The sequence below is a fragment of the Prinia subflava genome, chromosome 9, assembly GCF_021018805.1.
Source record: "Prinia subflava isolate CZ2003 ecotype Zambia chromosome 9, Cam_Psub_1.2, whole genome shotgun sequence".
NCBI lineage: Eukaryota > Metazoa > Chordata > Aves > Passeriformes > Cisticolidae > Prinia > Prinia subflava.
Window position 1 is genome coordinate 20,171,978 of NC_086255.1, and position 27,451 is coordinate 20,199,428.

At 41.0% G+C, this 27,451-nt stretch overlaps 1 protein-coding gene and 1 long non-coding RNA gene across 3 annotated transcripts in view; one reads left to right on the forward strand and one right to left on the reverse strand.

Annotated features, from left to right (window-relative positions):
* Positions 1-8,323, reverse strand: part of LOC134554850 (uncharacterized) — a 31,507-nt gene extending 23,184 nt beyond the window's left edge. Inside the window, exons 1-2 of the long non-coding RNA XR_010081330.1 lie at positions 8,187-8,323; positions 701-816 (exon numbers count right to left, since the gene is read on the reverse strand). This is a non-coding gene — a long non-coding RNA (uncharacterized LOC134554850). The remainder of the gene's footprint in view (positions 1-700; positions 817-8,186) is intronic.
* ZSWIM8 (zinc finger SWIM-type containing 8) overlaps positions 8,241-27,451 on the forward strand; it is a 50,290-nt gene continuing 31,079 nt past the window's right edge. For both annotated transcript variants that reach the window (XM_063405855.1, XM_063405856.1), the window contains exons 1-3: positions 8,241-8,429; positions 23,402-23,555; positions 24,600-24,694. In XM_063405855.1, coding sequence (XP_063261925.1) covers positions 8,252-8,429; positions 23,402-23,555; positions 24,600-24,694 — 427 coding nt within the window. In that variant the 5' untranslated portion in view covers positions 8,241-8,251. The remainder of the gene's footprint in view (positions 8,430-23,401; positions 23,556-24,599; positions 24,695-27,451) is intronic.

Below are 27,451 nucleotides of genomic sequence, written 5' to 3' on the forward strand. Positions count from 1 at the left end.
TCTGTTTCAAGGACAGATTTTAGGATTTTATTCAGCACTGAGTTAATTAAATTTCTCTATTAACATTATTTTTAGAGAAGCTTCAATATGCTAAAGCATGTCATAAAGTCACCATCATGTTAGCTACCATTACAATGAAAGTTCTTCAAATGTCACTTTTTTGCCATTTGGAACAAGTAAAGAACAGGTCAGCTCATTGCATTTAAAAAGTTAACAGGCTTTAATATATTAGCTTTTTAATTTGTTGTTATAGGTGATCTTTCTATATGAACTTGTTTGGCACCCAGTCTCCTTTAGTCTACAATTCATGTGTCATCAATCTCAAGAGTCAAAGCCAGCCTTTGGAAAAGTGGAAGTGGGATAAGGGAAGTTCAGTTTGAATGAGCCATTGGTTCAAGAATACTGTTATATTCTACCCATGCTGCCCCACTGCTGACACCTGAATTTCTGTAAAAAAAGTCTGTTTTGAAATGTGGTCCAGCTCCTTGCAAGGTATGCAATGACTTTTCCAAGTCTTTAGGGTTAGGCTGGAGCTTGGCACAGCTGATAACTGCAGACCTGAAGAATTACAGTGTGTAAGTTTTTGCATCTAGTGACTCCAGCCTGCTGCTGGAAACCAACAGGCACTCACTTGAGAAAGAACTGCTTTAGTTAACACTTTCCTCACTTCATGTCTGCCTTTGGGGTTTTCTACACCTACCTACATTTCCCTTCTTGCTCGTGCAAGTGGAGTTCAGGCATTTCAGGGGGCCTTCCATGGGTCAGCAGGCATCCTCTCATCCCATCAGTCCTGCAGTGCTCTTCTGTGGTCAGTGCCTGGAAAAGAAACAATGTTGAAACTCTCGTTAAGGTTACAAGTCTGTCAAATGTCATTTTGTATGAAAGCACTTGACTGCTGCCTTCCTGTGGTGAAAAGGCTTGGGAGGAGTGTATGGCATGAGTTTACTTATTTCAGATTGGCTACTCTAAGATAGCTTTGGATTTTGAAACAGAAATATGAATGAGGAGAACACTTCATGTTGTTTTCTAATTAGGATAGCTACCATATTCATTGGGAGAGAGGAATAAGAGCATTCAGGTATCACCACTGACATTAAAAAGTTCTTACTAGGGTACAATTTCCTCTTTTTGGTGGAGAGACAGGATCTTGCTCAAATTGCCTTGGTTTGCTGGGCTGAGTCCCATGCTACTCTTCAACTGGCCTGCTCTAGAAGGGGTTCCTGGCATTGGTAGGAGGTTTCTATGGAATTCTGTTCATATGTAAAAGTGAAAAGAGGAAGCAGAGCCAGCAAAATCAATCTTTAGGTAAAGGGATGGTCCGGCTTCAGTCATTTATGTTTAGAAAAACCCTTGGATTAACGATGTGCTGATGGAGGACAGGCACAGGACAGACAAATGCAAACAAATTGGTGAGACCCCAGTGTACCACTTGATCTTCTCCTCCCTGCTTCTCAAATCCCACACTTTCTGCCAGAAATAAAAGGCACCGTTCTCTTTGCAGATTTTCAAAACTAGCCTGTCACCTTGAAAGGAAGAACCAACTTCTTTGGATCAGCTGTACTAATGAGAAGCTGTGAAGCTGTGTGCTCTGTCAGCTAAGCAAAGGCCTTGTTTCTGCTCTCCCTTTCTGTCTGCAGTGGCTTTCATGCACACATCAGGGCAGTGAAGGGCTGAGCTGGGAACAGGTGGAGCTCAGTGCTGGGCACATGTTGAGTTGTTGCCCAACAGAGGAAACAAGCTGGCAGGAATTAAAATTTCAGCAAGTTAATCCTGTTGGGAAGCAGAGGATGGGGATGTTTTGGTTCCCAGCCCCTGGCAGCCCTGGGGCTCAGGAGCCAGCAGCAGGAACTGCCAAGGGTTTCTGGGAGGAGAAGCTGTGCAGCAGCCTGCTCTCCTGTCTGCCCACCTGCAGCCTGCACAGAGCCCTCGTCACGGCAGGGACTGGGAGTGTGGGGAGATTGACTGTGGCAATGTGAGTGGGCAACTCAGCTGAAACCACTGCAAAAGTTTATTCTTTTCTGTCACTTTCTTCTTGGAAACAGGACAGAACCACTTCAAACAACAACAAAACCCTTTTCTTTACAATTGAACTAATCTGCTCTGTGTAAATCAGAGCTGTATGAAAAGAACATGTGCTTCTAAAGGTTAGTTCCTTACTCTTTTCCCCAATCCCCACTTGCACGTACAGGCTTGCTGGGGGTAAAGTAGGATTATAACCTCTGATTGTGGGATTCTAGAACCAGTAACCAAACATGCCACAAGAAAGCTCCTTTGCTACAGATTTACCATTTTGTTATCTCTTGCACGACTAAGAAGCAGATTCTGTTATTCAGCACAATTATGCTGAAGACTCAACAGAAAGCCTTTTAACTCCCCACATGTTTAACCCACAGCTAGGTTGATTAAGACTTGAGAAATCTTTATTTTCCTGCAAGGCTTGTTTTCACAGTTACATGGGTTTAACAGTTTGGTTAAACTGATGCAACTTTCTGGTTGAAACTTAGGGATGATGCACTACTTGAATGAGATGCCTCTGTTTAGACAAGTCAGGAGTGTCCACACACAGGATTCCTGAAGAAATAAGCAAAGAGCATGTCACTACTCACTAACCTCCTACAACTATTATGAGATAGGGATACGAGATCTGCAGGTGGAATAGGTGAACACTCTTTACCAACAAGCATTCAGATAATTTAAGGCTCGACTGATTTGTTTTACAGAGCACCCTGCAATAAATCCTACTTGCTCCAGTCAGTAGACCAAGGGAAAAAAATTCCCCTCACTAATTACAGAAAAGGAAAAGTGATTGAGGTGTTGTCCCTGTATCTAGCAGGGACAACACCTGCTAGATACAGGTAGTTTTCAGTCATCATGACATGCATAATATCTTCATTAGTGTCTCCTCTTTCCTACACAAAAGAGACCAGTTAAACATATGTGAGTGGAGCAGCACTGACCCTTACCCACAGCCATGAGCACAAAGCTTGTCAGGTGTGTTTTCTTAAATGAAGCGTTGTTGCGTGGTTGTAGCAACCACGCTATTTGTAAGAGAGAATCTTATGTTAGACTGACAATTTAATTGATGATTGAATTTCCCATTGGGATCTGATGAGAGGCAGCACAAACTCAATTTTTAAAATAAAACCCCTCACATCCTGAACTCCATGGTTAGATTATTTTACTAGGGAAAGGCTGTGGAGAATACATACCATTTTACTGTCCATAATACTGTACACTGTTGTTCTTGCATTTTAGAATCACCTTTTTTTAGCAATCTTTTATCCCTATATTTAAGTACTAATGTACCTGTTACTTATCTTTTGAAAGACTTTACTGCTAAGAAGCAGCTACAGTGCAAATTTTGCTGTGGTGAGTTTCATCTGAAGGAGCAGGTTGCACAGCATGGGGAAAGCTTCTGCTCCTGAGGAGATGAGAAGCATAAATGCAGCAGAGCATTACTTCACTTAGCCCAGATCTGCTTGCATTCATTGCAGAGCAGTGTCTGTTTGCCTTGGCATGAACAAATGGGCTTCCTATATTCCCTAACAGTTATCCTTCACTTACCAGCTGACTGTACCCTCAAAAACAAACACAGAAACCTGTCTTCTGCAGCAAAGGTTGTTAAGGATCAGCTACCGCAGCACTTATTTTTAACTACCAGTTTTGATTTCTAAAATTTTAGATTGCTAGAGAAGGAGTGTCACGTTTAGCAATTTTCTTTGATTATTTTTTGGTGAAGTGAAAATAGGCCAAGGAACCTATGCTTTGCCTGCATCAAAAGAGGCTTCTTGAAATTTTTAGGAAGCTTTCAATGCCATAACATTGCTAGTTAGGGTAATGCACTCTCTAGACAAACTGAGTTATCAACTGCTGAGTTTCCATAAATGATGTATCTGACCTGCTCTCCAGACAGAGAGAAATATTAGAGTGCTTACACAATCTTTTCACACTGCTGAGGAAATGTCCAAATGGGATACTGACTGAGAAAAAAAGAGGACTTGCAGTGTAACAGTTGTTTTCTTTCCCCTCTGCAAAATGGAGAACATCAGTTCCCTTTAGCTTGGTGCTTTTATCTGTGAATGTATAGTGCATATTAGACCCTGCCAGACTCTTAGCTTTGGTAATGCAGAAGAAAGTGTGAAAACAGAAACAAATGCTCCTGCAGGTTGGTGTGAAAGGAAGAGGAAAATACACTTGTATCCTGTGAAGTACAAGATGCCAGACAACATATGCTCAGTAATCCTTGCAGGCAATATTATCTGTAAATGCCATCTTCTCTTTCTGAGGAGTAGCAGTACATGAGGTCTTAGCCACAATTGTTGTCTCCTGCTGTATAACAGTAATTTTAGCAGCTGTTGCAAAGTGTTCCCCTACTGACACTGTTTTCCATATGTGTATGCACATACCAGTCACTTCTCTCACAAATGGTGAATTTAGTTTTGAGTAAGGCTTTAATCAGGCCTATGCTCATACTCTCTAAGATCCCAGAGACAGAACCTTGGACAACATCAGTTCAAAGTCTTGTGTAGCAAGGACTAGTCAAAGATAGGAAAATGCTCAATCCAAATTGGGGAAATTTAGCTTGTAATACCTCAGGACAGCTTTGCTTTCAGCTTCCTAGTATGCATGGTCAGAAAAGCTCTGTGCATCTTGTACAGCCATTTGCCTAGTTAGAAGCAGAGCAAGGAGCAATGAGCTGTGTGCTGTCCCTTCCTTTGTGCTGAAACAGTTACTTGCTCTATCTGTTGTACAGGCTTAGTGTTTTGAAATAAATAATGGTGGCTGGTTGTTATGTCTGTGGAGATGTTTAATATCTGTTATTAATTATTATAAGTTACTAATTAAGTGATCAGTATAGCATGAAACAGTGATCATCTAGGAGGAACGGGCACTCTTGGCAGTTTGCCATAGTGCCACAGTTCTAGAGCACAAAAAACTATTATTCTGCACATCCAATATATTACTTAGACACAAAGCCATATGTGTGCTTTGAGAATTTGCCTTTGCTTGTCATTTCTGAGTGCATTATCGCATGCAAAGAGACAATGAAACCTTTGTTGAGTCAGAATGGAGCTGAACAGCTGGGTCCCACTGCACTTGCAGTGAAAATCTCTGGAGTGCTGTATTTTGTTATTGAGTCTGTATGAGATTCAAGCCATAGAAAGGATGTGTTTTACTACTTTCCATGCAATCAGAAACAAAAAACAGGCTGGATATGACTGTAGTGTAGCACATGACTCATCAGTGAAAAGCAGGCACTTCTGGGGTGCAGTGCAGACTCTCATTGATTTTTAGTCCCCAGCAAGAGTTTAAGACAGGAAACAAATGTAAGTGTTGTAATTCTGCTTTAGGGTATGCGTGTGCACTCATATGTGTCTCTCTCATATGGAATGCTGCATTCTGAAATTTGAACACATTGGAGGCACAGGAATTCTGAACAGCAATTTCCTTTCTCTGAAATAAGAAAGGAAAAGAAAAAAAGTACATCCTTGTAAGTGAGAAAGCATCTTACTGGCAACCTTGTCATTCCTGCAGGACTTCTTACTAATTTTTTTTTTTCCTAGCAGAGCACTGCTGAAATTGTCAGATATTATTTTTCACAGCCTCTAGTTCTTGTCTGTTGAAAGATCCACGAGGGAAAAGATGTGCCTGTCTCATGCAATAAGTTAGCTGGGAAAAAAAAAGTATAAGTGTTTACGAACTTGTGTGTCTTTCCAAGCCATGAGGACAAGGAGAAGCAAAGCACTCACACCTGCACTCCCTCATGTTGGCCAGGGCAACAGCACACCCAGGCCTGGTCTGCACAAGCCTGTTCTGCACATTTTTACAGGGTCTTGAAATGCACTTTAAGATCAAAGAGCAAATGTTCACTCTGCTTTGCTTGTCTCATTGTTTTCATCACCTCTTACATGCTTTCAGCCTGTGATGTTTAGGAAAGTGAAAACAAGATTTCTTTGGAAATCTCTGTAACTTGTGGTATCCCAAAGCTGGAAGAAGGAGGAATGGTGGTGAGGATTTTTACAATTTAATGGAATGAAACACAATGTACTGAAGCCCCCTTATAATTATTACTGTCTAATATTCCTGCTCTCCTCTGCCCTTTCTTGATGTAACGTGTATTCTCTACTGGATTTAGGTAAAATCCAACAGTGCTGTGCTGCACATAATGTCAAAAGATATTGGTGAGCAGCATCAGCCTTCTGGCATCACTTTGTTTCCCTGCCCATTTCTGTCGTTTCAAGTGCCACAACATCTGAGTCAGGGTCCTGAATTCCACCTGTAGTTACCTCCTCACTCCTTGGACACAATGCATTATTTCCCCATCTCCTTTTCCCCATGAAAATACTCTTCAAAATTTCAGCTGTATTTTAAGAATCTTTGAAATTCCTACAGTCATCTAAATGCTTTTTTTTGTTGTTGTTTTTTTTGGATTGAGGACTAGGGTGAGGTAGCAAGTGTTCCCTGATGCATTTCAGTTTATCTCAGCTCTATATTTACCATTTCTTAGTATGTCATTCTTTTTTCCCCTAGCCTTTTTTTTCTCCCGTCATTTGCTTTCCCCCTCTGGACAAACACAGGGCGGGAAGTGTAGATCCAGCTGTTTGGCTGATTTGTACTCAAAGGGCAAATTTATCCTTTGGTATTTTATCAGTCATCTCTCTCAGTGCAGCAATGAACTAGAAGAACTCCAAGAAATAGAATTATTAAAAAAAAAAAAAAAAAAAAAAAAAAAAAGAACGTCACCTCTGCTGCTTTGAGTGTGGGTAGGATGGGAGACCTTAGGTAGCCTATGCAGTTCCTCACGGACCCGGCGCGCGGGTTCTCTCCTCTGTGTGGATTTTGGATTGCCCAGAGCGGAGCAGCCCCTCAGAGCCCTCCTTCCCTCCTTCCCTCAGAGCGAGGGGCTCTCGGCCGAGGGACAGCGGGCACGGCACTGCAACGGGACATTCCAGCCACGGTCCCCTCACTTTATTTCCTTTTTTCCCCTTGATCTTCTTTCCTGCTGTTTTTCTTCTAATAGAAAATGCTACTGAGAACTCGTTATTTCTTTCATCTCCAATCAGATGATCACAGCTGAGTGATTTCTGCATGCAACGCATCTTCGGTGCGTCCCGGGGTAACCCCCACATTTTAGCACAAGCAGCGCTCTCCCGCTGCCACTGGCGGTGCGGGCAGGCACAAGCAGAGGCTTTTGTTTTATTTCGTGAGGCGGCAGTCAGGCTGCGGGAGCCCGGCCCGCCCCCGGGGACCCCCGGCTCCCTGCCCGGCACCGCCCGGCATGCCCCGCGCGGCGGAAGCCGGAAGCGCGGCGGCGGAAGCGGCGCTCAGCTGGCGGGGGGTGTCGCAGGTGAAGCTGGGAAGCGCGGAGCCATCTTGGTGCCCGCGCCGGGCAGGGACGGGACCCGCCGGGGCCGCGAACCGCCGGGGCCGCGCCGGGCTCGGGGGCGTCCAGCTGGGCCCGCCGGCTATGGGCTCATAGACACACCGCGGGGCCACCGCGACCGGAGCGGCGACGGGCTGCCCCCACCCTGCCCGCCGGGACCAGCGCCGGGCGCTCCCCGCCGGCCGCCGCCCGCGCCCCCGTGAGGCCGGAGCCGCCGCCTGCCCGCCCGCGCCGCTGCCGGTGCCGGTGCCCGTGACTACCATCCGGGAGGTCGCGCCGCCCCGCCGCGGGCGCTCCGGCCCCACCGGGCCGTCTTTAAGCCCCTGCGAACGGGAGGGAAGTTGTTCCCTCGCAGCCCCCGCGGTGCCCCTGCCCGCCCTTCCCTGGGCTCCTGCGCCGGGAGTGAGACAAGCACAACCTCAGGGAGACCCGGCCCTGCGCACAGGCACCGGCGGCCCCCCCGCCGGAGCCCCGGAGGAGGAAGCCGGCCCCTTCCCTCGTCCTGCAGCGCCGGGAGCCCTCGGACCCTCCGTGTGCCCGCCAGGCACCTGTCCCGCCTGGAGGCAGCTCTCATGGACTAACCAGCCCCCTCGGCCACAAGTACATTCTGTGGACATAAGCATTTTTTAACTTTTTAAAGAACTTTTTTTTCCCCCCCCCATGGAATTTTTACCGGCTGCCCTTTAGTTATTTCCTGCTTCTCCCATCTCATACGGCGCTTTGTTTTTTCCTGGTACTGTAGTATGGGGATCAAATCAAAACCGAGATTTTAACTATTGCGAGAGCCCTCAAGTCCATTCACCTGTTAAAAGTGAGCAGTGCTGTTCCTGTCTTTCTTCTTTTCCCCCACGTCGCCTGTCGGATGTGATGGAACTCATGTTCGCAGAGTGGGAGGACGGGGAGAGGTTTTCATTTGAAGACTCCGATCGCTTTGAAGAAGACTCTCTTTGTTCCTTCATCTCTGAGGCGGAGAGCCTCTGCCAGAACTGGAGAGGATGGAGGAAGCAATCGGCTGGACCCAATTCCCCCACTGTCAAAATGAAAGGTGAGGTCACCCGGTTTCATTGGGATGCTCTTTGGATTCGGGGAAGTTGTGGGGCAAGGGGAGGTGGTAGGTGAGGACATCTGCAGAGGGAAAGAGCAGCAGAGAGAACTCCTATGTAGGATTCATTGTCGGGATAAATTTCTGGCCAAAGATTGAAACTGTAAGTTCACCGGAGTTCTGAAGACAGAGCTGTCTTTTAGGTGAGTTTTCGCCTGCGTGCACTCGGAGTATTGTGGTGCTGCTCTTCTGAGTTCGTTGTGTGGGATTGCTCTTGGAAATCTGAAAACTGTTTTCTGTAAACAGTTGCAGACTTGGCTGGGAATAGCTGCATGGGTTCCCACATGCTTTGATTGAAGTACACCAAGGTTTCATAGAGATTTTTGTTACTTTCTCTAAAGCTACTCATGTAAAGCCATGTAAACCATCATTGTATAGAGCAGTCCATTTTCCTTGTCTGATTCTTGGCATTTCTCCTTTTTCTAGTAAATTAGCTCTTTCTTTTGCAATAGTGGAGCAAGAGGGCCTTAACACTGTCACAAAGAAGTCGGCAAACAACAACGTGCCTTGCTTCAAGAGTTGTTTTATTTCCTTTCTGCTGATAGTAACTTATATTTCATATCAGACAACAAAATAGGTAACATTAGCAATTGAAATTTACTTCTAGTTAACATATAGCTATTAGCTTTTTACTTGTCTTTTTTTTCTTTTCCTTTTTAAAAAAACTTGATTTCTCTATTATTGTACTGCATCATGACCCTGGAATTCAGGTGATATTTACACTAAGGAGAGCCAGATTCACAGTTAACAGAAATTACACAAACTCTTTCTGCCTCTCCTTTTATCTCCTGTTTCTTCAGGCCAGTGTCAGTACTTTTCCTATTCTTGCTGATCTTTGTAACCATCGCCTGCCTCATTGATATCTCCCAATCTTGCACTGCAAAACTTTTATTCTCCTCTGAATATTGCCCTTACACGAACAGAGAATGCAATTTATGTTGAATTGAGTTGGAATCTGGCAATGTTCAGTTTTCACTGGTTTAGTACCAGAAGGTACACTTTACATTAACCATAGGCTTTCCAGAGCAGATTAAGTTTTAAATTCTCCTGCTGTAAAGAATGGGAACTGTGGTGGCATTATTAAAAGCTGTGAGTCCTGAGATGTAGAAATAAGCACTGTGCATAGGGCAAAGTGTATACATGTATATTTATCTCATGTTTTGCATGAAGTCTGGTTGCACGTGTTAGCTTGCTGCAAAGGAGCTGCATTTTTAAAAATGTACTGGTGTGGAAATACAGACATCTTTAGTTTGGCAGAGATGTGTAGAACTAGTTTGTATGGCTCTGCGAGTCAGACTGATGTTTGCAAATGTGATATTTTTTTCCAACTTCTAGATGCTTTTAGCCAACTTTTCTCCCCTGGTTCAGTGTATGAGTGTATGCATGTTCTTCTGGGTCTTGACCTAGTTCCTTGAGCTCTCTTGACCGAATTAAATCAAGCAGCAGTTGCTCTCCCTGCTGACACCCACTTGTTGCATTAAAAGGAAAAGACACTTCAGTAGATTGTGCATATTTGCAATCTTCAGGCTCTTTTCTGACATGTGAAACACAACAGCTAACGTTGCTGTGATAATTGTAATTATTTACACCAGACTGAGATATTGCTGTTCTGGATTCTGCAGACTTGCATAAGCAAGGCTTTTATTGCTTACACTTGGTTCATATATTTCATTTATCTGTAGACACCTAATTCTTCTGTATGAGAGTCTGATTTTAATAGGAGGGACATTTTGAAAGGATACTGTTGTCTCCTTTAAGGCCCTTGCTGACAATTCCCAGGCTCTGGTCAGAGTTATTTTGAGAAGAATGTGAATGTGGATTTGCAACCTAAATAATTATTTATTCACGCTGTGAAGTCACATCTGGTACTGCCAATGTGGAACACTTGCAGGTACTCTACTCTACACAGTTGTGTTGCCAGTAAGTCTGGTCTGACACGAGATCTGCCATTGTCTGGAATCTCCTTGGATTTCAGAGCTCCTGTACCACTTTTGTTGCTTTTAATACCTCTTCTTGACAGTGTTTTTAAGTCAGAAAACACAGAACTTGCTGGGTCCTGAGGTTGTCACTTGTAGTGAATCATTTCAAATGTGATAATTCAAAACTGAGCTGTGTATTTTTATTTCCACAGTTTGCCATTTTACCGTTGCCTATGCAAACAAAAGTGAGGTTAGACACTAGGTTCCTCTGTTAAATGCTAAGAGGAAACAAGAGGAGCTATATTCTGTTAGTCTTTTCCCCCAGTTTGGAGCTTAGCCTGTGTTTGGGTGTGAAATTAGTCAGACAAGTTATGTAATAGGAAGGATTTCTAGCTTTTTCAATTGTTTTCAGTTTGTCCTTGTAAGTGTCTAATTCTTCATTAATTGGTTCAAAGAGAATCCCCCTAAGACTGATGGAAGTGCTGTTGGCTGTCTCTTAACCAAACAACCAACCAACCTGCACACACATCAGTTCTGGCTTTCTTACTTTTTGCAAGTTTTTATTTTCTTCTTGAGTGTCTTTAAATATTACTGTCATGCTTACTGGAAATTTCACAATAAGGCTTGGGGTAGCTTGTTGCAAATACACACAGTATTCACTACAGAGGGTTGCCAAAAAGATGAGTTATTCACTTGTTTGTGAATCACCCCATTGGTTTGCTAGAAAGATGATGGAAGGGGGAGAGAGGTGTTTGAATTTCTCTAATATAATCCTTAGAACTGATATCTTTATAAAATCCAGTACCTTGAGAAGTTACATCAGAAAAATAGAATTGTAATTGTTGCTTTTTCTTGCATTTAATTTCTGTTACGGTAAAGCCCTCTTACAGTCTTCCAATATTACACTCTTGAAAGGAATTTTCTCCTTAAGTGTAGAATTGCCAATGTGAAGAAGGAGTGCATCGGGTTGGCTTCATGGATGCCCTCAGGTTTTGAAACTGCTCCTCCTCTCCACTAGTTCAGCTGCACTGAAATCCTGGAGGAAACCTGTCGGTTTGGGGAGTACTGGGAGTCCTGTGATGATTTTGAAAGTTTGTTTTACAAATGCCTTATTCTCTTGTTAACTGCCTCGATTGCTTGCTTTACCCCTTCTGTTTTTAATTTTGAGTGGTGTAATGCTTCTAACTGATATTTGGCCAGTCATTACCTGTATACATCATTGATTACAGGCTTTCAGTGCACGAGCAGACAGAGGATTCTGCTCTGAATCATCCTAAGGTGAATGGATGTTTGGAAATACAACATCCTTGCAGTGTGTTCAGAACTGTCTGATTCTTTGAGTTGGTTTGTAACTCCAACTCTTTTTTTTTTTTCCATTTCAAATCACATTCCAGCAGTTTGTTACCCCTCCACTAACCAATGCACCCACCTGTGTTTTCTCCACTTTTGTGGTCAGTCTGTTCTTTCCCTGGAGCCCTAGTGATCCTCTCATGCCTTTCTCTCTTCTTAAAGCAGTTGTATTTTTCATTGGTAGTTGAAGTAAGTGTAGTCTTTCTGCGAATGTTTTATTATCTGTTATCTTCACCTAAGTATTTTTATGATAGAATTTTAAAGAATAAGTGTTCAAGTACACTCATTATCTCTTCAAACCCACTGTGCCTTTGTTTCCTCCTGAAAGCTTCTAAGCTCTTTCCCACCCTTAATCCTTTGTTTCACAGTTTCTGAAGCATAAACATTTACCAAACATTTAAGGAGCTGACATTAATACTGTAGGATTGTTGTGTAGCATTTTTAACAGAAAAGACTGAAAGTCATGTCTTTGACCACACTTCCCCACGTGCTTTAAACATCATGGGCAAAACTTGTGTAAACTTTGCTATTTTGATTATTTTTAGTTCATCTATATTTGCTTCCATACAGCTGGATCATACTGTCTTCGTAAAGAGTGAGACAAAGGAGCTCTGTCGGGTTGCAATATACCTATTAATTAAAATCTTCTGTAACTGAGTATTTTGAGAAAAGTGAAAAGTACCTAGTTTTAATAAAATAGTCCTTCTACAATGAATTGTTATTAGTGCTCCTAGATTGCTGGAAGAAAAAAATTTAAGAAAAATGAAGATGTCAGTATTTACCAGTATCAATTAGGCAAAAGCGGAACATGTTAAAGCTGGAAAAAGCTTGTGTTGATTTTTTTCTATTTACCTAAATCTCTGCTGGTGTGAGCAAAAATTGGAAGTTAAGACATTCTCTTTCTGTAGAAGGAGGAAACCTGAAAAGATTGCAAGAGTAGTGTCTTTAAACAAAATCTTAACATTCTCATTCAGCTGCTGCAAGTAGGGGGTCCTACTTGATGCTTCTGACTTTTTGCCTTTATTTTGTCTTGTAGATTTATCTTGTTATTGTGAGACATATAGTAGGGCTTTCAAGCTTCTTGTGGGATAAAAAGGGGCATGTAAAAGAAAGGGAAAAGATAAATTGATAAGGTGGAAGGAAGAAGAAAAATATCTCTCCTCGGAAGAAATCTTGTCCCTTTGTGGGAGAAAAGCTGGATGCTGAAGGGGAGAACATAGTTGGCAAAATGAGCATGAGGGACCTCAGAGACCAAAAACTATATAAAAAAAGAAGCCCATCTTTTTTTAACAAAAATATAAATAGGTAGCGTGATAAAAGAAATATTACCCAGAATTTATCTGCAAGCAGTCTTTACAGGGAGGCATCCAGGGGTACTTTTTTCTCCCTAACCCTGAGTGTGGGAAAATGTAATTGCTGGGGGCCGAGAGCTTAAGGCAGGCTGGGTACTGCCAGCATTGGAGGCTTGTGTCCAGCAGCGGGGATCAGGCTGGCTGGGGCTGCTCTGCTGCACCTTGGAATGTGCTGGGAGAACCTGGGACTGAGGGACATGGCTGAGTGAGCTCTGTAACCTCACATAAAGCCATAGGCCTGAGGGTAGATTTGGGGAGATTTTTACAAAACCACAGGAGAGAGAAAGGAGTCAGGTAAGATTGTTTTCAAAAGCATTTAGATACCTTCTTTTTACTTCTATTTATGAAATAGATATTTAAACCTCTGTTGGTTTCCAGTTGGTGATACTAAGAGGTGATACCTTCTTCTAGTTCCTGACAGTTGTTTAATAATTTTTTTCTCTAGAGGTGAGAATGCCTTATCCTTTATTCTTTTCAGACAATAACTTTCCCATCAGGCCTCCCAAAATTGGCCTCATGTCATGCTGATATATTCAGTAAGTGCAGCTCTTCAGTGTTTGCCAGTGCATTTGTTTGGAGGCCAGGTGATACTGTTCTGCCATTTATGTAGGCACATGAAAAAAGCTGGTTAGAGATTAATTTTGCGTGTTATACTTAAGGATGGTGCTGTAGAGAACAGCACAAAGAATAGTGGAGGTTGCATGGTGTTTTGTAGGACTTCCTTTTGTGTCTGAAAACATAACAATACTTCTTGATAGAGATTGATTCTCAGCTGTGGTGAAATCAGACTTTTGATTTATATTTGTGTTCCATCATCTACATTCAGAAAAATATTTGTTCCATGTTAGTCTTTGTAGCTTTTTTTGGCCACTGGAGAGAATTTTGAATTCTGGGCTTTTAAAATGCCTTGTCTGGGGCAGGAGTGGGAATAAGTGGTAATACTGAGCCTTGCTGTCAGGAGGCAGGAGCTGTTTGATGTCTGTGCTCTGAATGCACCCTCCTGGCTGTGCAGAATTCTTTCTGCACGGGGTGAGAGAGCAAGGAGTAACAGTGCAGGGTAAATGACTTGCCTGAAGCTAATCTGCTTCATCAGCTGTAGAGTTATTTTGAATGCAAGCTGCCCAATTTGTCATGAAACCTTGGCCAGCACTGGCATGAATGCAGTGTTTTGCAGCACTGTCTGTCTTGCTTTACAAAAATCTGTTGTTTATTTTAGGATTTCTAACAGCTGTCGGTTGCTTGCCCAGGCTGCTCTTTTTATGAAGTGAATTTGTTTTCTTTAAGGGAAGGAAATGGAAGGGTTTGAAATAAGAATTTTCTCGTCTGAGTTTTTCAGGGGAGATTGTCAAGTTGAGAATGCTGCATTGCCTGCCTAATACTGGTATCAGAGTTCTGGGATCTCAGTCATGTTAGAGTAGATGACAGTTGAAAACAAGGCCATAGAATATTCCAGATTCATCAACACAGCCTTGTGCAGATTTTCACAGTTATTGCATAGCATTAGCAATAGAATTATATGGAAAAAACACCTCTCTGATCTAGACTGGAGTTGTGTTTGAAGAGGTCCTGTCATTTTCTCAGAGCAAATGTTTTCTCTGGATGCACTGTATGCCTTTGCAACAAAATCTTCAACCATTAGGCAGAACGTGGTGAGTAAGATCTTAGGACTTGAAGTTAGTGATGGAGGAATGTGCTGATGTTTCTGTCCTGAAGTCATAGAACCAAATCATGGATTTTTCCCCTCCCTCATCAAACATATTCTTTGTTACCAAATATAACTGGTAGCTTTATACATTTTCCTTGAACTGTAGTTCTGAAGACCTTATTAAATAGGTCTTCTTTGCAGAGATATGGTTTCTAATATAGTAAGAATGTTGCAGTTATGATGCTTTAAGGACATGAGGAAGAGAGCTTTTGTAAGAGAAGAAGGGAAATCTGTTCTTCAGTCAGCTGACCTTCAGCATGCAATAAGTTTTCAGACATCAGCCTCTTTAAATTCTTTGTGTGTTAGAAATCTTGAATCTCAAACATGCATTGTGCATCTTCTGAGTTTTAGTTCTCTGGTCAGTTAATGCTTACCATTGTAAAACTTCACCAGCTTTCTTTTTTTCTACGACTTTTTTTTGTCTCATGAAGTCAAGTGAAGGTGTTACTGGGAGTTGGCATGACATTGGAATGCCTAAAGATGTACCTTTAAAATTAATAAGCTAAAGATAAAATAGTTTTAACTCAGTCTAATATTGAAACAGCAGGAGTTGTGCTGAGTGAGGCATTTGTCCTCTGTTAGGTGCTCAGGTTCATCACCAAGAACTATTTTTAGGTGCAGTCTCTCTGATTGATGTTAGCACAGTGGTGATGTCATTTCTCCACAGGTGAGCAAACTTAAGTTGGTTGGTTTTCAGTTGTGGGGGTTTTTTAACTCTGTGTGCATCCAGAGAGCAAATGGAGAAAACCACAGTGAAATGGGTTCGTCAGAAATGTGCAGAAGGGAGCTGCAAGCCTTAACAGGTTTAAAGCTACTGACACCTGAAAAAACCCTCCACCCACTCACCCCTCTAAATCTGCAATCTTTTGTATTCTGCAATTCTGCAAGGCTTGTGTGCAAATAAAATACAAGTATTGTTTTTCTGATATTTTAGGGTATATTTAGGCCAGCCTTATAGGAGGCCTATTCTAAACTATCTTAATCTTGGAGGCAGAAGTCGTGATGCCAGGAGATATGTATGTGCTGTCAGCCAGATAATATACTTCTCCTATTTTGAAGGGAAATTCAAATTCAGCAACCAAAGATAATTTGAGCCATGAAATATTTTGACTTACACGTATGAGCTGTTTGTGATGTAGTTTTCAGAAACTGAATTCAGACGAAATTTGACTCTGCTATGGCTTTTGCTGCACAGTCCCACTCTGCAGGTGGCAGAGACTTTGTGGGTGAATTGGACACCCTCCTGTGATAAAATGACCCTTTTTGCAGTGGGTTTTTAAAAAGTGCCATTCTTAAAATGTTGTGATGTCTGTAATGGAATTTGTGTAGTAATAGTTGCTGCAGTTTGTCAGTTAAGTGTGAAGTTTCCAACCCTGGACTGTAATCTGCCCATCTGGGATCTGTATTTTTAATGGTTTGTGGCTATGAATTTCATCAGTCTTATCCAGTAAATGCTAATGAAAAAATTATGTTGCTTATTCATCTTTTCAAGTGTTTTGTACATAAAAATGTCATTGTGTGGCTTAGGGCTGATGTAGGCCTCCCCCAAATTCTTTTTGCTTTCAACATGGTCTTATATCTCTGCATTTGCAATTCATTGACATAATTTTCAATGTCATTTCACTGCTGCAAAATGTTTATGTGATCAGATAGTTGCATAACTCTCGCTGAAGAAATGAGAGATACAAGCACGTCTTGTAAACACAGATCCCATTAGGGTTTTAGTGCTGTTAGTAAGCTTACAGGTGTAGTAGCAATGGAGAAGGAGAAAGATAAAAGCAAATAAGAGAAGCAGATCTATTCCTAAATTTAAAAAACCCCAGATTTTTGGCTGAGAGTTTTGCATTATTTACAGGCAGTAAGAAGGCTAATGTGCATATTTAATGAGTGAATTGCATAGACAGAAAAATAAAAATAATCCTGATAGTGGTTAGCTGTTTGGTTGTGTTTTTGGGGGTGTTTGTTTGTTTGTTTGTGGTTTTTGGTGAACAAATTAGTGTACCTGTGATTCAAAGTGAATTTTGCTTTGTTCTCTGGAGCATTTTGCTAATTTGTTGATCACTTAGTTCTCTCTAGAAATATGCTTTTGATTATTAAAAATAGTGTGTATATGTGTGTGTGTATATAAATACTTTGATTCTTCCATGGTGAAAATATCATCCTGCCATACAAGCCTCTTGGATAAAACCATATTTTTAGAATTTTTCCCGTGGCTAATTGCCTGAAGTACTTGAGGGTTGCAGTACAGTGTTGGTGCTTTTGCTAGATCATTTGTTTAGTTGTGCTTGCTTGTCATGAGGATGTGGATATTTTAAAAGTACAGAAACATTAAGAGAAAACAAAACCAAGGGAGCCCTCAGGCCAAAATGTTCCCTCTAGTCTGTGTTCTGAGCAGGCTTGATTAACAGTATATCAGCAGTAGCATTTGTGGCATCCTGTCTCCATCACTTGATCCCTGTTCTTGTCTTGTCTAACCCTCTTGATCTGTCACAGTGTGTGAAAAACTCACACAGATGAGTTCCAGCAAAGGCTGTTGTTCTCCATTTGTTGTTGCAGCTGACTTTCTGAATGCTGAGGTGTTTTGCAGGGAATTGGAGTGTGTAGTATCTGAGAAGCAAATAGCTGAAACTGTATTATAGCTTGGTACAGCAAGCATTTCAGTGTAAAGGAGTTGCTTATTGTCTTAAGACTGATGCTGCACAAAGAGTTGGGGAATCAGGAACCTGTATCATTGCACTGGCTTCCTTAACCTGTAAAAGAAAAACTTCTACTTCTTAGCAATACTCGGTTTGCTTGGTTTTTCTTACAAGGAACATTGTGGGTTTTTTCCCTTTGTACAAAATGGCATGGAATTATTAATCTGAAGCAGGGGAGTTGAAAACAGTTAATTGCAGACAGATGGAAGTCAGTATTTGAATATGGCGTTGTGTCTTGTGGTTTTCAGAGGCTTCATTCTGCAGGTAGTCAAGCTGGACTATGGCTGGGAGCAGATGCTGCTCCCTGTGTCCGTTCAGCTGCCAGGTTCTGATGTAGGAGGGTCTTGGTTCAGCTTCAGGGTCTTCGCCCCTCGCCTGGCCTGTTGGTTTGTTCCCTTGTGTTGTATTTGGGACAAGAAAGTGGGACCTGTTCTTGGTGTCTGCTCAGTGCTTGTGTCTGCTGGGCTGCTGGAAGGGCACCCAGAAGCTGCAGCTGAGCTGAAGCAGTCTGTAATGTGTGTGTTCACTCTGAACACCACTGAGGCCACCTGTGTGATTTGAAGAGCTCGTGTGCAATTGAGAGATTGGTGATCTTTTGAAGGGAAATCAATCCCTAATTGTAAGCATCTGAATACTGGCCTGAAAGAGGGAATCTTGAGTGAGGTTTTCCTTCATTATCTAGTGTCCTTCTTTGGATGGGCTGCTCTCAGCACATGTGTAGCTAATCTGTCTTTTGCTATATGATAGAGCTTCAGAGCTGCTCCAGCACTTCATCTCTGAGCCTTCACAATGGAAGTTTCTTGTGCTGTTCAATTTAGTTGCACTTTTTTGTTTCAAAACCTCTCTCTCCTAACTTCAACCCATTTTGATATGGGTGTTTAGAGGTAAATAGTTTAATTGTTTTAAGTGCTTCTATGTTACCTCTCTTTCTTTTATATATTTAAATTTATGTTGGTTATTCCAGTTGCATTTTTATTTCAAGTATTTAGATTTCTTCTGGAGTTTGGTGGTTGTGGTTCAGTACTTCATATATTCCAAGTCTTATAGGCGCAGAAAAATCTCTTCAACCTGGGTGGAGAACTTTTCCTTTATCTCTTTGAAAACATAGCTGTCTTGTTTGTCACTGGGCCATGAACCTTAATTTAATTGTACTTAGTCTGATTTACTCCCAAGATTGTAATCCCAAGACTATTCAAGGATGCCCTTAATATTACATCATCTCTGTATTATGTACTAGTGCACTATAGATGGGCTATGTTTTTTAGTAATGTTGCCTGAAATTTGGGAAACTGTATGGTAAATATTCACTACTCATCTCACAAGTCTGTGCTTGAAAGCCCCAGAGCAGCAAGCAGACACGAATGTGTCTTGTGACCCTTCTTAGGCAGGCTGTAGATATGTTAGTTCAACACTTCTGATGTTCCCTTTGTGTTGACTTTGTAGGGCTGGGGCTTACCGAAACAAAATGCTAGTATGATAGAAAACCAAGTGATGGTGGTGTATCTGTGACCCATTTAATCAGTTCTGCTCTTAATTAACACCTCTTTGAACAGGGATCTAAAATTCATGTGCCTCATGGATGGAGCTTTAGATGAATAATACCTTTAAAGGAAAAGAAAGTATCTTATTTTCAGACGTTTGCAAAATGCTTCTGGTACATGCCATGTGGCTTATCCTCAGTTCAGAGATGGATTTTGTCTATTTTGAATAGACATGTTGCTTTTTGTAAGATGTTGATTATATGGTAAAATGAAAGAAGAAAAAGAAATATGAGCAATGGCCTAAATGCCTTGGATATAATTTATTTGAAATAACAAGTACATTTTTAATTATGTTTCATTTTGCAATGTTCACCTTGGGAAACTGTTTTAAAAGTACATTCACAGCATTCACCCTCAAGCATTAGAGTTAAAGACAAAGGTGAAGTTTTCTGATATTTCTTGTCTGAGCCCTACAGGACTATATTTCTGTGCGATCTACTTCTTATGGACATCAACTCAGAACCAATTTCTAGAAAAAAAAATGAGAACAAGAGAAAAAACTAAAACCAACAGCAGAATTTTAGAAGGAAATGTACAGAAAACAGTAAGGAAACAAATGTTTTGAAGAGTTGGTTTAGGTACATTATGATTAAATGCAATGCTTCCTCTGCTTGCCTGTTTGAGAGTTCTCAGCACATTGTGGTTTTTTGTAAAACAGGTTTTGTAACACTCCCATACCTCTTTCATCAGTCAAGATTGACCTCTGCCTATTTCCTCTTGGTTTTACTAAGTTTATATCACTTTAGTTCTCACTTTAGCTTTTGATATCAGAGGTGATTCACTTTATTTTTTTCATCTTGTTCTGTATGTAGCTGTATTACTTTGTTACTCTTTGTTACATTTAGGACTGAAGCCAGTGAGAAAGGTGAGAGGAATGGTCAGATGGGGACCAGGGTTTGCTGTAAAATCAGAGCTGTAGACTCATCTCAGAAAAGATAATGCAGCCTAACATGCCATTTTTCTAAAGTTATACATAGGAGAAGCAATGTGTCCTGTCTTTGTACCATATCCTATCTCTTGCTTTGAGTTTTGTTCACTTACATTTGTATTCATTCACTTGTATGTATAGTTTAATTTTAGGATGTGTGTCAAATGAAAGTAACTCAATGGAAATAACCTGATAACAGATACATTAATGTTCTGTGTGGCAGTAGGAACAAATCACGAAATGCTGTTTATTCAGGATGGTTCAGATATTCTTGGTCTTGCGTTTTAGGTAGGAGATACAGATTAGATGGCTTCTCAAAATCCCTTCCAGACCTAGGTTTTCTTGGTCATTTAACCTGTGAAATTTGTCACAGGTTGCTTATGCTTTACTTGTGACTCTATTCTTCCAAGACTTGAAATGTGCTTTTTGTTCTGCTTGGGTCATGTCCATTTCCCAAGAGCAAGTAGTGCTTCTTGCTAGTTTTGCTCACAATTTAAAATTACCTTCTCTTTTGGAGATTTTATCTCAAGAATTTGTCAACTTTGACTTCACTGCTATATAATTTTTTTAATATTAAATTTGCAGTCTTCCTTCCTATAGCTATCTTTGCTTTCTGAGCAGAACCTGTGGTGCTTTTTCCTTCACTTTTTTAGGAGATTTCTGTTTTTCTTCCTTGATAAAAATATTTATTATAGAAGCCGAGAGTACCTTTTGTCTGTCTTACTGATAAGACCTCTTGATAGAAGTGGGTATGAATCTACCTACAAGGAGGTATCAATCCATCAATCTAGGATTTGTGTATCCAGAAATAAACTTTTTGAATAGATCTCCCTTTGTTTAGGACTCAGATGAGAATGTTTAAAGTCTAGTTTTAGCACCAAAAAAGGACTATCCAGCTGACTTTACAGGAGTAAAAAAGGGAAAAGACCCTCTAATGCTGCTCTGAGCCATATTGCAGGTGGGATTGTCTCACTTTGGCTACATGGGTGACCACCCCCTTAAAACTTAGGGCAGTTTAACTTCTTAATTCTAGCATTTACATGTGTGCCAGGGTAGCTGTTGTGAATTCAGTCACCTTTGGAGTATGAGTAACAAATTATATTCTACTTCTCTCTTAATTTCTACTATTTCTTCCCCCCTCTTTTTTCCTGTAGAAAGTCCTGAACTTTAGAATGGTGCATGGTTTTATAAGTAAGATTTTTTTTTCCCTTCCAGGTTTCACTGCTTTTGCCTTATTCTGAAGATGTTTCAGCTGTGTGCTCTGAGTTATTCCCCATAATTGGCCACCTGTCTTGTGCTCATTACTACTGACACAGTACGGCTGATGAATCAGTTCATGGGCTCAGTGCAGCCTTACCTCACCTCACTGTGTACACTTATTAAAATCACGCTGCCTCACTCGTGCTTGACTTGTGCTGGAGCAGACGAGGAAGTCTCATGTTGTAGCATTTCTAATCCAACCTTCACACCCAGCACCAGATCTCTATAAAAGGAATGATAGAAAGGATTGCCATCCAGGCTGAAGGCTTGCAGCTCTCAGAAGAATGTACAGGTGTTTCAGTCAGTACTGAAGTTGTTTTTTGAGCCTTTTACCTTGTAGAGGGTTGTTTAGGTGTTACCTCTTTTCTGGTATTGTGTAATGAGGTAACTGAATAGAGTATCTCTATAGAAGAAATGCATTTTAAACCGTGCAAAATACCCCTCTTTTCATTGCTCAAAGAAATTTCAAGTATGAAAGTGCCTCAATTTGGACTTTCTGTGGTATCTACTACTGCTACTCTAGCAGCAGTGATATAAACTTGACTGTGTTGCACTAATTGAAAACAGTACACTTTTTGGGGACTAATTAAAAGCAATATATTTTTTAGTGACTTGATGAAAGCTTTACACCTGTTTTTGGTTGTCAGAAGTGTAAATGAAATTACTTTTCTGCTAAAAGCTTGTTTATCTGCTAGCTGTAGAGAAAGAGGCACATCTTTTTCCAGTGTCGTTCATTTTATAATCTGCTTCTCTCACTTTTGTGAATGGGATTATAGCACTGTAAAACAGAGACTGGATCTATAACATGGAGTAAAAATCACCAGTGGTGGAGAAACAACCCTGATGGTAAAAGACTGACTCTATCTGGGAGAAGGGAATAGTGGCTAATGAATCTAATTCCACAGGAAAAAAAATCATAAATGTGGATGTTTGAAAACTGTCGGGTTTTTTCAATATTTATGTAATAATTTCTTCTGTCAGGTCTGCTCAGTGTGGGGGAGATGCTGGCTGCTTTGCTGTGTGTGTGCACTTTGAAAGCCTCTCCTGTCATATCCTGTCTTTCCCAGCTGCTGGGACTGAAGCTGTGTCTCTAGGCAGAGGGTGAGAAAGTGCTTACTGACACCAGGGCTTAAGTTTTCCTTTGATATGCTGCCTGGAGGCTGGTGTGGAGGGAAATCTGAGGGCCAGATTGGTTTACATCTTGGCTTCCAGTGGTGTTTTAGAGGATGGTGAGGGAGGCAAAGAGGCAAAACATCAAATAACTGAAAACTGAATTAATTGGTGGTTTGGCATCAGGGGGAACCGAGGCTGCTGTAGTGATGGGGTCAGGAGGTGATCTCAGTAAAGCAGGGATGTACTTGCAGATGAAACAAGTCTGGCATTTTGTATAAAGTGTAATCTAGGTCAGAGCAAAGCAGAAACATAAGCGTTCTATTGCCTGATGATCAGAAATCTTCATCTGCAGGTAAAAACGTAAAGTGGAGTTTGGTAAAAAGGTTAAATGTATTTATATAAAGCTCTTACTGCCTTCAGTTAAGTTCCTCATGAGCTTAGTGTAGTCAGCACTGCACTGACACATGAATTACCAGTTGCTTGTCTAAAGAGCTTGAAGTATAAAGACATATCATATGAAAGGTGGTGGTGAAGGGAAGAAACCAACAAATACTAATTGAAATTAAAACCTTGTAAATAGCTGAATACTGAATGTTGTCAAAAACAGTCAACACTAAGGTTCCTGGATAACCGTTGCATTGCTACTTGTTCACATATGTTGTACTAGTTCTTTGTTTGAACTACTGGAATTCACAGGATGTTGCTGCCACATCATAACAGAAATGTGTGAAAAATACTTGGCTACCTTAAGTCTTGCTAAACAAAGACAGTTTTGTCAGAAGACACAAACTGAGAAGGCTGATGTAGCTCTTTTGGCCAAAGACTTTTTTTTGGGATATGTGCCCATGCCCCGAGTGCCTGAAAACAAACATGGAGTTGAGAGACAGCTCTTCCAAATATTTCTTTGCTGACTTCTACTATCTGTCAAAAATGATCTTCAACGTGGTGAGATCAAAGAGAAGGTGGAAGAGCACCCTGCTTTGACCTCTTTAGCCTCTCACAAGTGTTGTTCTCTGAATGGCTAATCGTGTTTTGTTTCTTGTCTTGCTAGATGGGCTGGTGATCCCATTGGTGGAACTCTCTGCAAAACAGGTTGCATTTCACATTCCATTTGAGGTGGTGGAGAAGGTTTATCCTCCAGTGCCTGAACAACTGCAACTTCGAATCGCCTTCTGGAGTTTCCCAGAAAATGAGGAGGATATCAGGTAAAAAATACTGTTTCTTTTTCACTGATGCTTGAGAAAAGGTTCTGTTCACTTGAGGAGAATCATTGTCTTTTTTGATGGCCTGTATACTTGGGGCCTCTATGGCTCTCATATGCCTTTTGTAATACATGGATAGGTACTATCCACTTGGCTAACACTAGGCTAGCTTGTAGAGTTCTGACCTTATGTTAGTCTTATGAACTCATCTTTCCAATTTGAACCTGTTGCTGGAGTCAGAGCTTTAACTTGGTTCAGAAATTGCCAAAGAGGGCTTGCTCACAGTGCTGTGCAAGCCTTTTGTTCGTATAAATAGGAGAACCAGAATTTGCTGAATACATCAGTGATCAGAGTTGATATAGTCAGATAATTATATTTCTTATGTTTCCACATTAACTCGATTACTACATAGTCAAAGATTTCCTACTTTTACATTTACTTCTAAGCTTTGCTGAAGCTTTTATATTATAGGGGGGCCAACCCATGTAACTGTGCATTCAAAATTTTGTTGCAAAGTAATGTTACTACACTCTGTTAGAAAGAATCTTGCTGGAAGTTCTTGGATGTGTTTGTCTAAGGTTCAGGTATCAGATGGGAGAGGTAATGTCAGAAACACTGATGAAGGATCACCTGCTAGGGAATAGAGCAAGCCAGCTGCTTGTATATGCTCATTATTCTGATGAACACAGATATAAAAAAATTTCACAAGAGCATGCAGATAATTAGTCTAGAAGGAATTTTACTGTGGCATGCTAGCTTTAGACCTTGAACTATACGATACTATATAAAGGCTTAATTTTAGACTGTAAATGAATTTGTATTTCAGAGCCTTAGGTGTATATCAGTAAAACTGGCACTATACATAAACCCAGTGAGGAAGAGACTAATGATTTTTGTGGTTGAATTGTAATGTTGAAATGGCAGGAGAGACCTAGACTTCGTATTCAAGATAGCAAGGGTTTTTCAAAAGCCATGTCAGCAAAGAGAGTAATACTGTGAAGTTTCTCAAAACCAGACTGATCGTGCCACATTCTGTTTGTCTTGCAGGTTGTACTCATGCTTGGCAAATGGCAGCGCAGATGAGTTCCAGCGAGGGGAGCAGCTCTTCCGGGTGAGGGCTGTCAAAGACCCGCTCCAGATAGGTAAGAACACTGCAGCTCCACGTCTCCAGATACTTCAGAGTCCCAAAATCATGTCTGAAATGAGACAGCAGTGCTATGACCCTGTCCCAAAACGAGCTTTTCTGGCATCCTAGCTGAAACTCCTGCCAAGTGTGTTCTTTGTAATGTCTTGAGCTAAATGCTCTGTTTTATTTTGGCCTCAGTCAGCTCAGCTGTGAAATGGACTGAAAAGTCAGAGCTGTTCTGATCCTTAATCTGTTTTAGCATTTTGCAAAAAACTGTATGGGATACCTTTTTCTGCATAATGCTGAAATTCCTCATTGCTAAAGACAACTTGACTTTCTAGTTGTCTGATCAAATGATCAATGCCTAAAGTGCCTGTATGGCACAGAGGAAGTTAGCAAGGTTTATTCTTGTAGCAAAAGAGTTTTATTAATAGTACAATTATTCATGTAGTATTTTGGCAGACGGAAATCCTTCTTGTTGGACAATGGGTTTTATAGCTTCTCCTACTATCTTGTTCTTTTTATGTTTTTGGCAATAGAAGCTAATCTTATCTATACAAAAAATTGGACTCTGGATTTTTCATTAAATCCTTTGAAGCAAAGAAGAATATGGAGATAGCTTTTCAGTGACAGCTGTTTGACCTGAAGGCATTCTGTGAAATAAAGGTACTACTAGTGTGTTGAGGTGGGCCGTGTCAATCCCATGCAGATTTTTTTTCTTCAAGTGTGAGCTTTGGAATCAGAATATTATTCAGCATGTGGGAACCAAGCCTGTTGTAATAAGAAAAATGATAATATAAAAAACTGTATCATGTTAAGGAGGAAATTTAGGAAATTTCTTATATTTTCATATGATGAGAGGTAGAGACTTCTGTGGGCCTGTTTAGGTATTAGAACCAAGAATATTTAACTCTTAGTGTTGAGTGAAATGAATAAATTTAGGTAAAGAGTCTTCAGAAAGCGAATAAAAGGGATGTGTACTATAAAGGTTTGGGGAGAACAAAAAGAGAAGGGGATAGCCTTTCAGATATGCAAACTGCAAGAGACTAATGAACTGTTACCTGAATAAGCTTCTGAAAGGGTATTACCTAATCCAGTGTCTACTGTAATAGCAATAGCAGGAATTCTTGAGAATGGAAATGAAGTGATTCCTTGTACATGAGTCACATTGAGTTAAAACTACCTTGCATAGTGTCAGGGAGTTGTCAGTGAGACCAGATAGTAATTTCAGAATGTCAACATTGATTTGGAAATTTTGCTAAATAGGATTAAACTGGCTTCTGAGGGCATTAATAATCTTCCAGTGTCATGACTGAAAATGCTGAGAGAGATCTCTGAGGAATCTGCTAAACTTCAGGGAGCCAAATGTTTGAGAGAGGAAATGAGTTAAAAAGCTTGCTGAGATTTAGTAATTCCTGGGACTTTTACAGTGGAAAAGAACAAAATATTTGATAGACAGTAAAAGACTTTGGTCAGCACTTTCTTCAGTAATACATGAAAAAGGTGAGGAGGTGTAAAGCAATGTACATGAACAAAGGCTGGGAATATTAGTGCAAAACCTGTGCTTGGGAGAGCAGAAGAGCAGGGAAAAAGAGGAGGTGGTGAGTGATACGGGGGAAAAATGAGAGTTCAAATACACACAGAAGCAACTGTGATTCTTGACAAAGGATTATGTGTGTGGAAGGGAAGGAAGAAACTTTGTTTAAATACTAAGGTTGCCTTGTCCTTAGTACAGGAACTGTATCTAATCGTGGGGGTTTTTCCCATGAATAGCAGCCCAGAAGCTGGGCACCAGAGCTGGGGTGAATATATTTTCAGTTGCCCATTCCAAATGATTTGAAGGTGTGTAGTTGCAGTATTGAGTTTCATACACTGATAAATGGGAGAAGAAACACAGGAAATGAAGCAGCCCTTGAATGGAGAATTGATTTGGAGAGGGGTTGAGCAGTGCATTGTGATACCATGTTCAGTAGGACAAACCTTGACTTGGGCTTTGTGCTCTTGTTGTCCCATTTCCCTGTGTAATCCAAGATTTCTTTTTTAGCCATAATCTTAGTCATTTTGTCCGCATATCCATATCCATGATTTCGGAAGACAGGCACCTCTTCACTACATTCCAAACCCCCAATTTTTTATACCTTTCTACTGTGTATACACATGGAGTTGGCTTGTGTAGACCTTCTCCCTCCATTCTCTTTGTAGCAGTCACATACCCACATTTGCTCTCTTAAACAGGTGTGTGGTAGATTTCAGGGACTTTTTGTATTCTAGTCTTAGTTTCTTTTTAACAGCTGAGGAAGGCAGCAGCAGGTCCAATTTGGATTCTAACATATCATCTCCTTCAATAGTGTCTCCACTTTCTAGAGGTTCTCCTATCTTGGTTTAAAACAAACAACTGTCCAAAATTGCCGTGCTTTTTACTTCTGTGTAATAGCTTTAGTTCAGCTCGTTTTCCCCTTTTTTTCAAAAGTTCCCAAATTCTTAGCAGAGATGTGTGTTTTCTGTAACTGTTTTAGGGGCATCAGAACTGGCCCTACAACAGTAGCAGAACAGTGATGAAGAAAGCCGTGTTGCAACAAGTTGATGTGGAACCTGGGGACATGATTTAGTGGTGAATGTGCCAGTGCCAGGTTAATGCTTAGGGTAGATGATCCTAGGGGTCTTTTCCAACCTCAGAGATTCTGTGGTTCTTTAATTTTTTATGGTAAAATGAACCATTAATTATGATCCAGATTGCTTTTCTCATATAGTTTCCTGTGCCACCTCACAAACA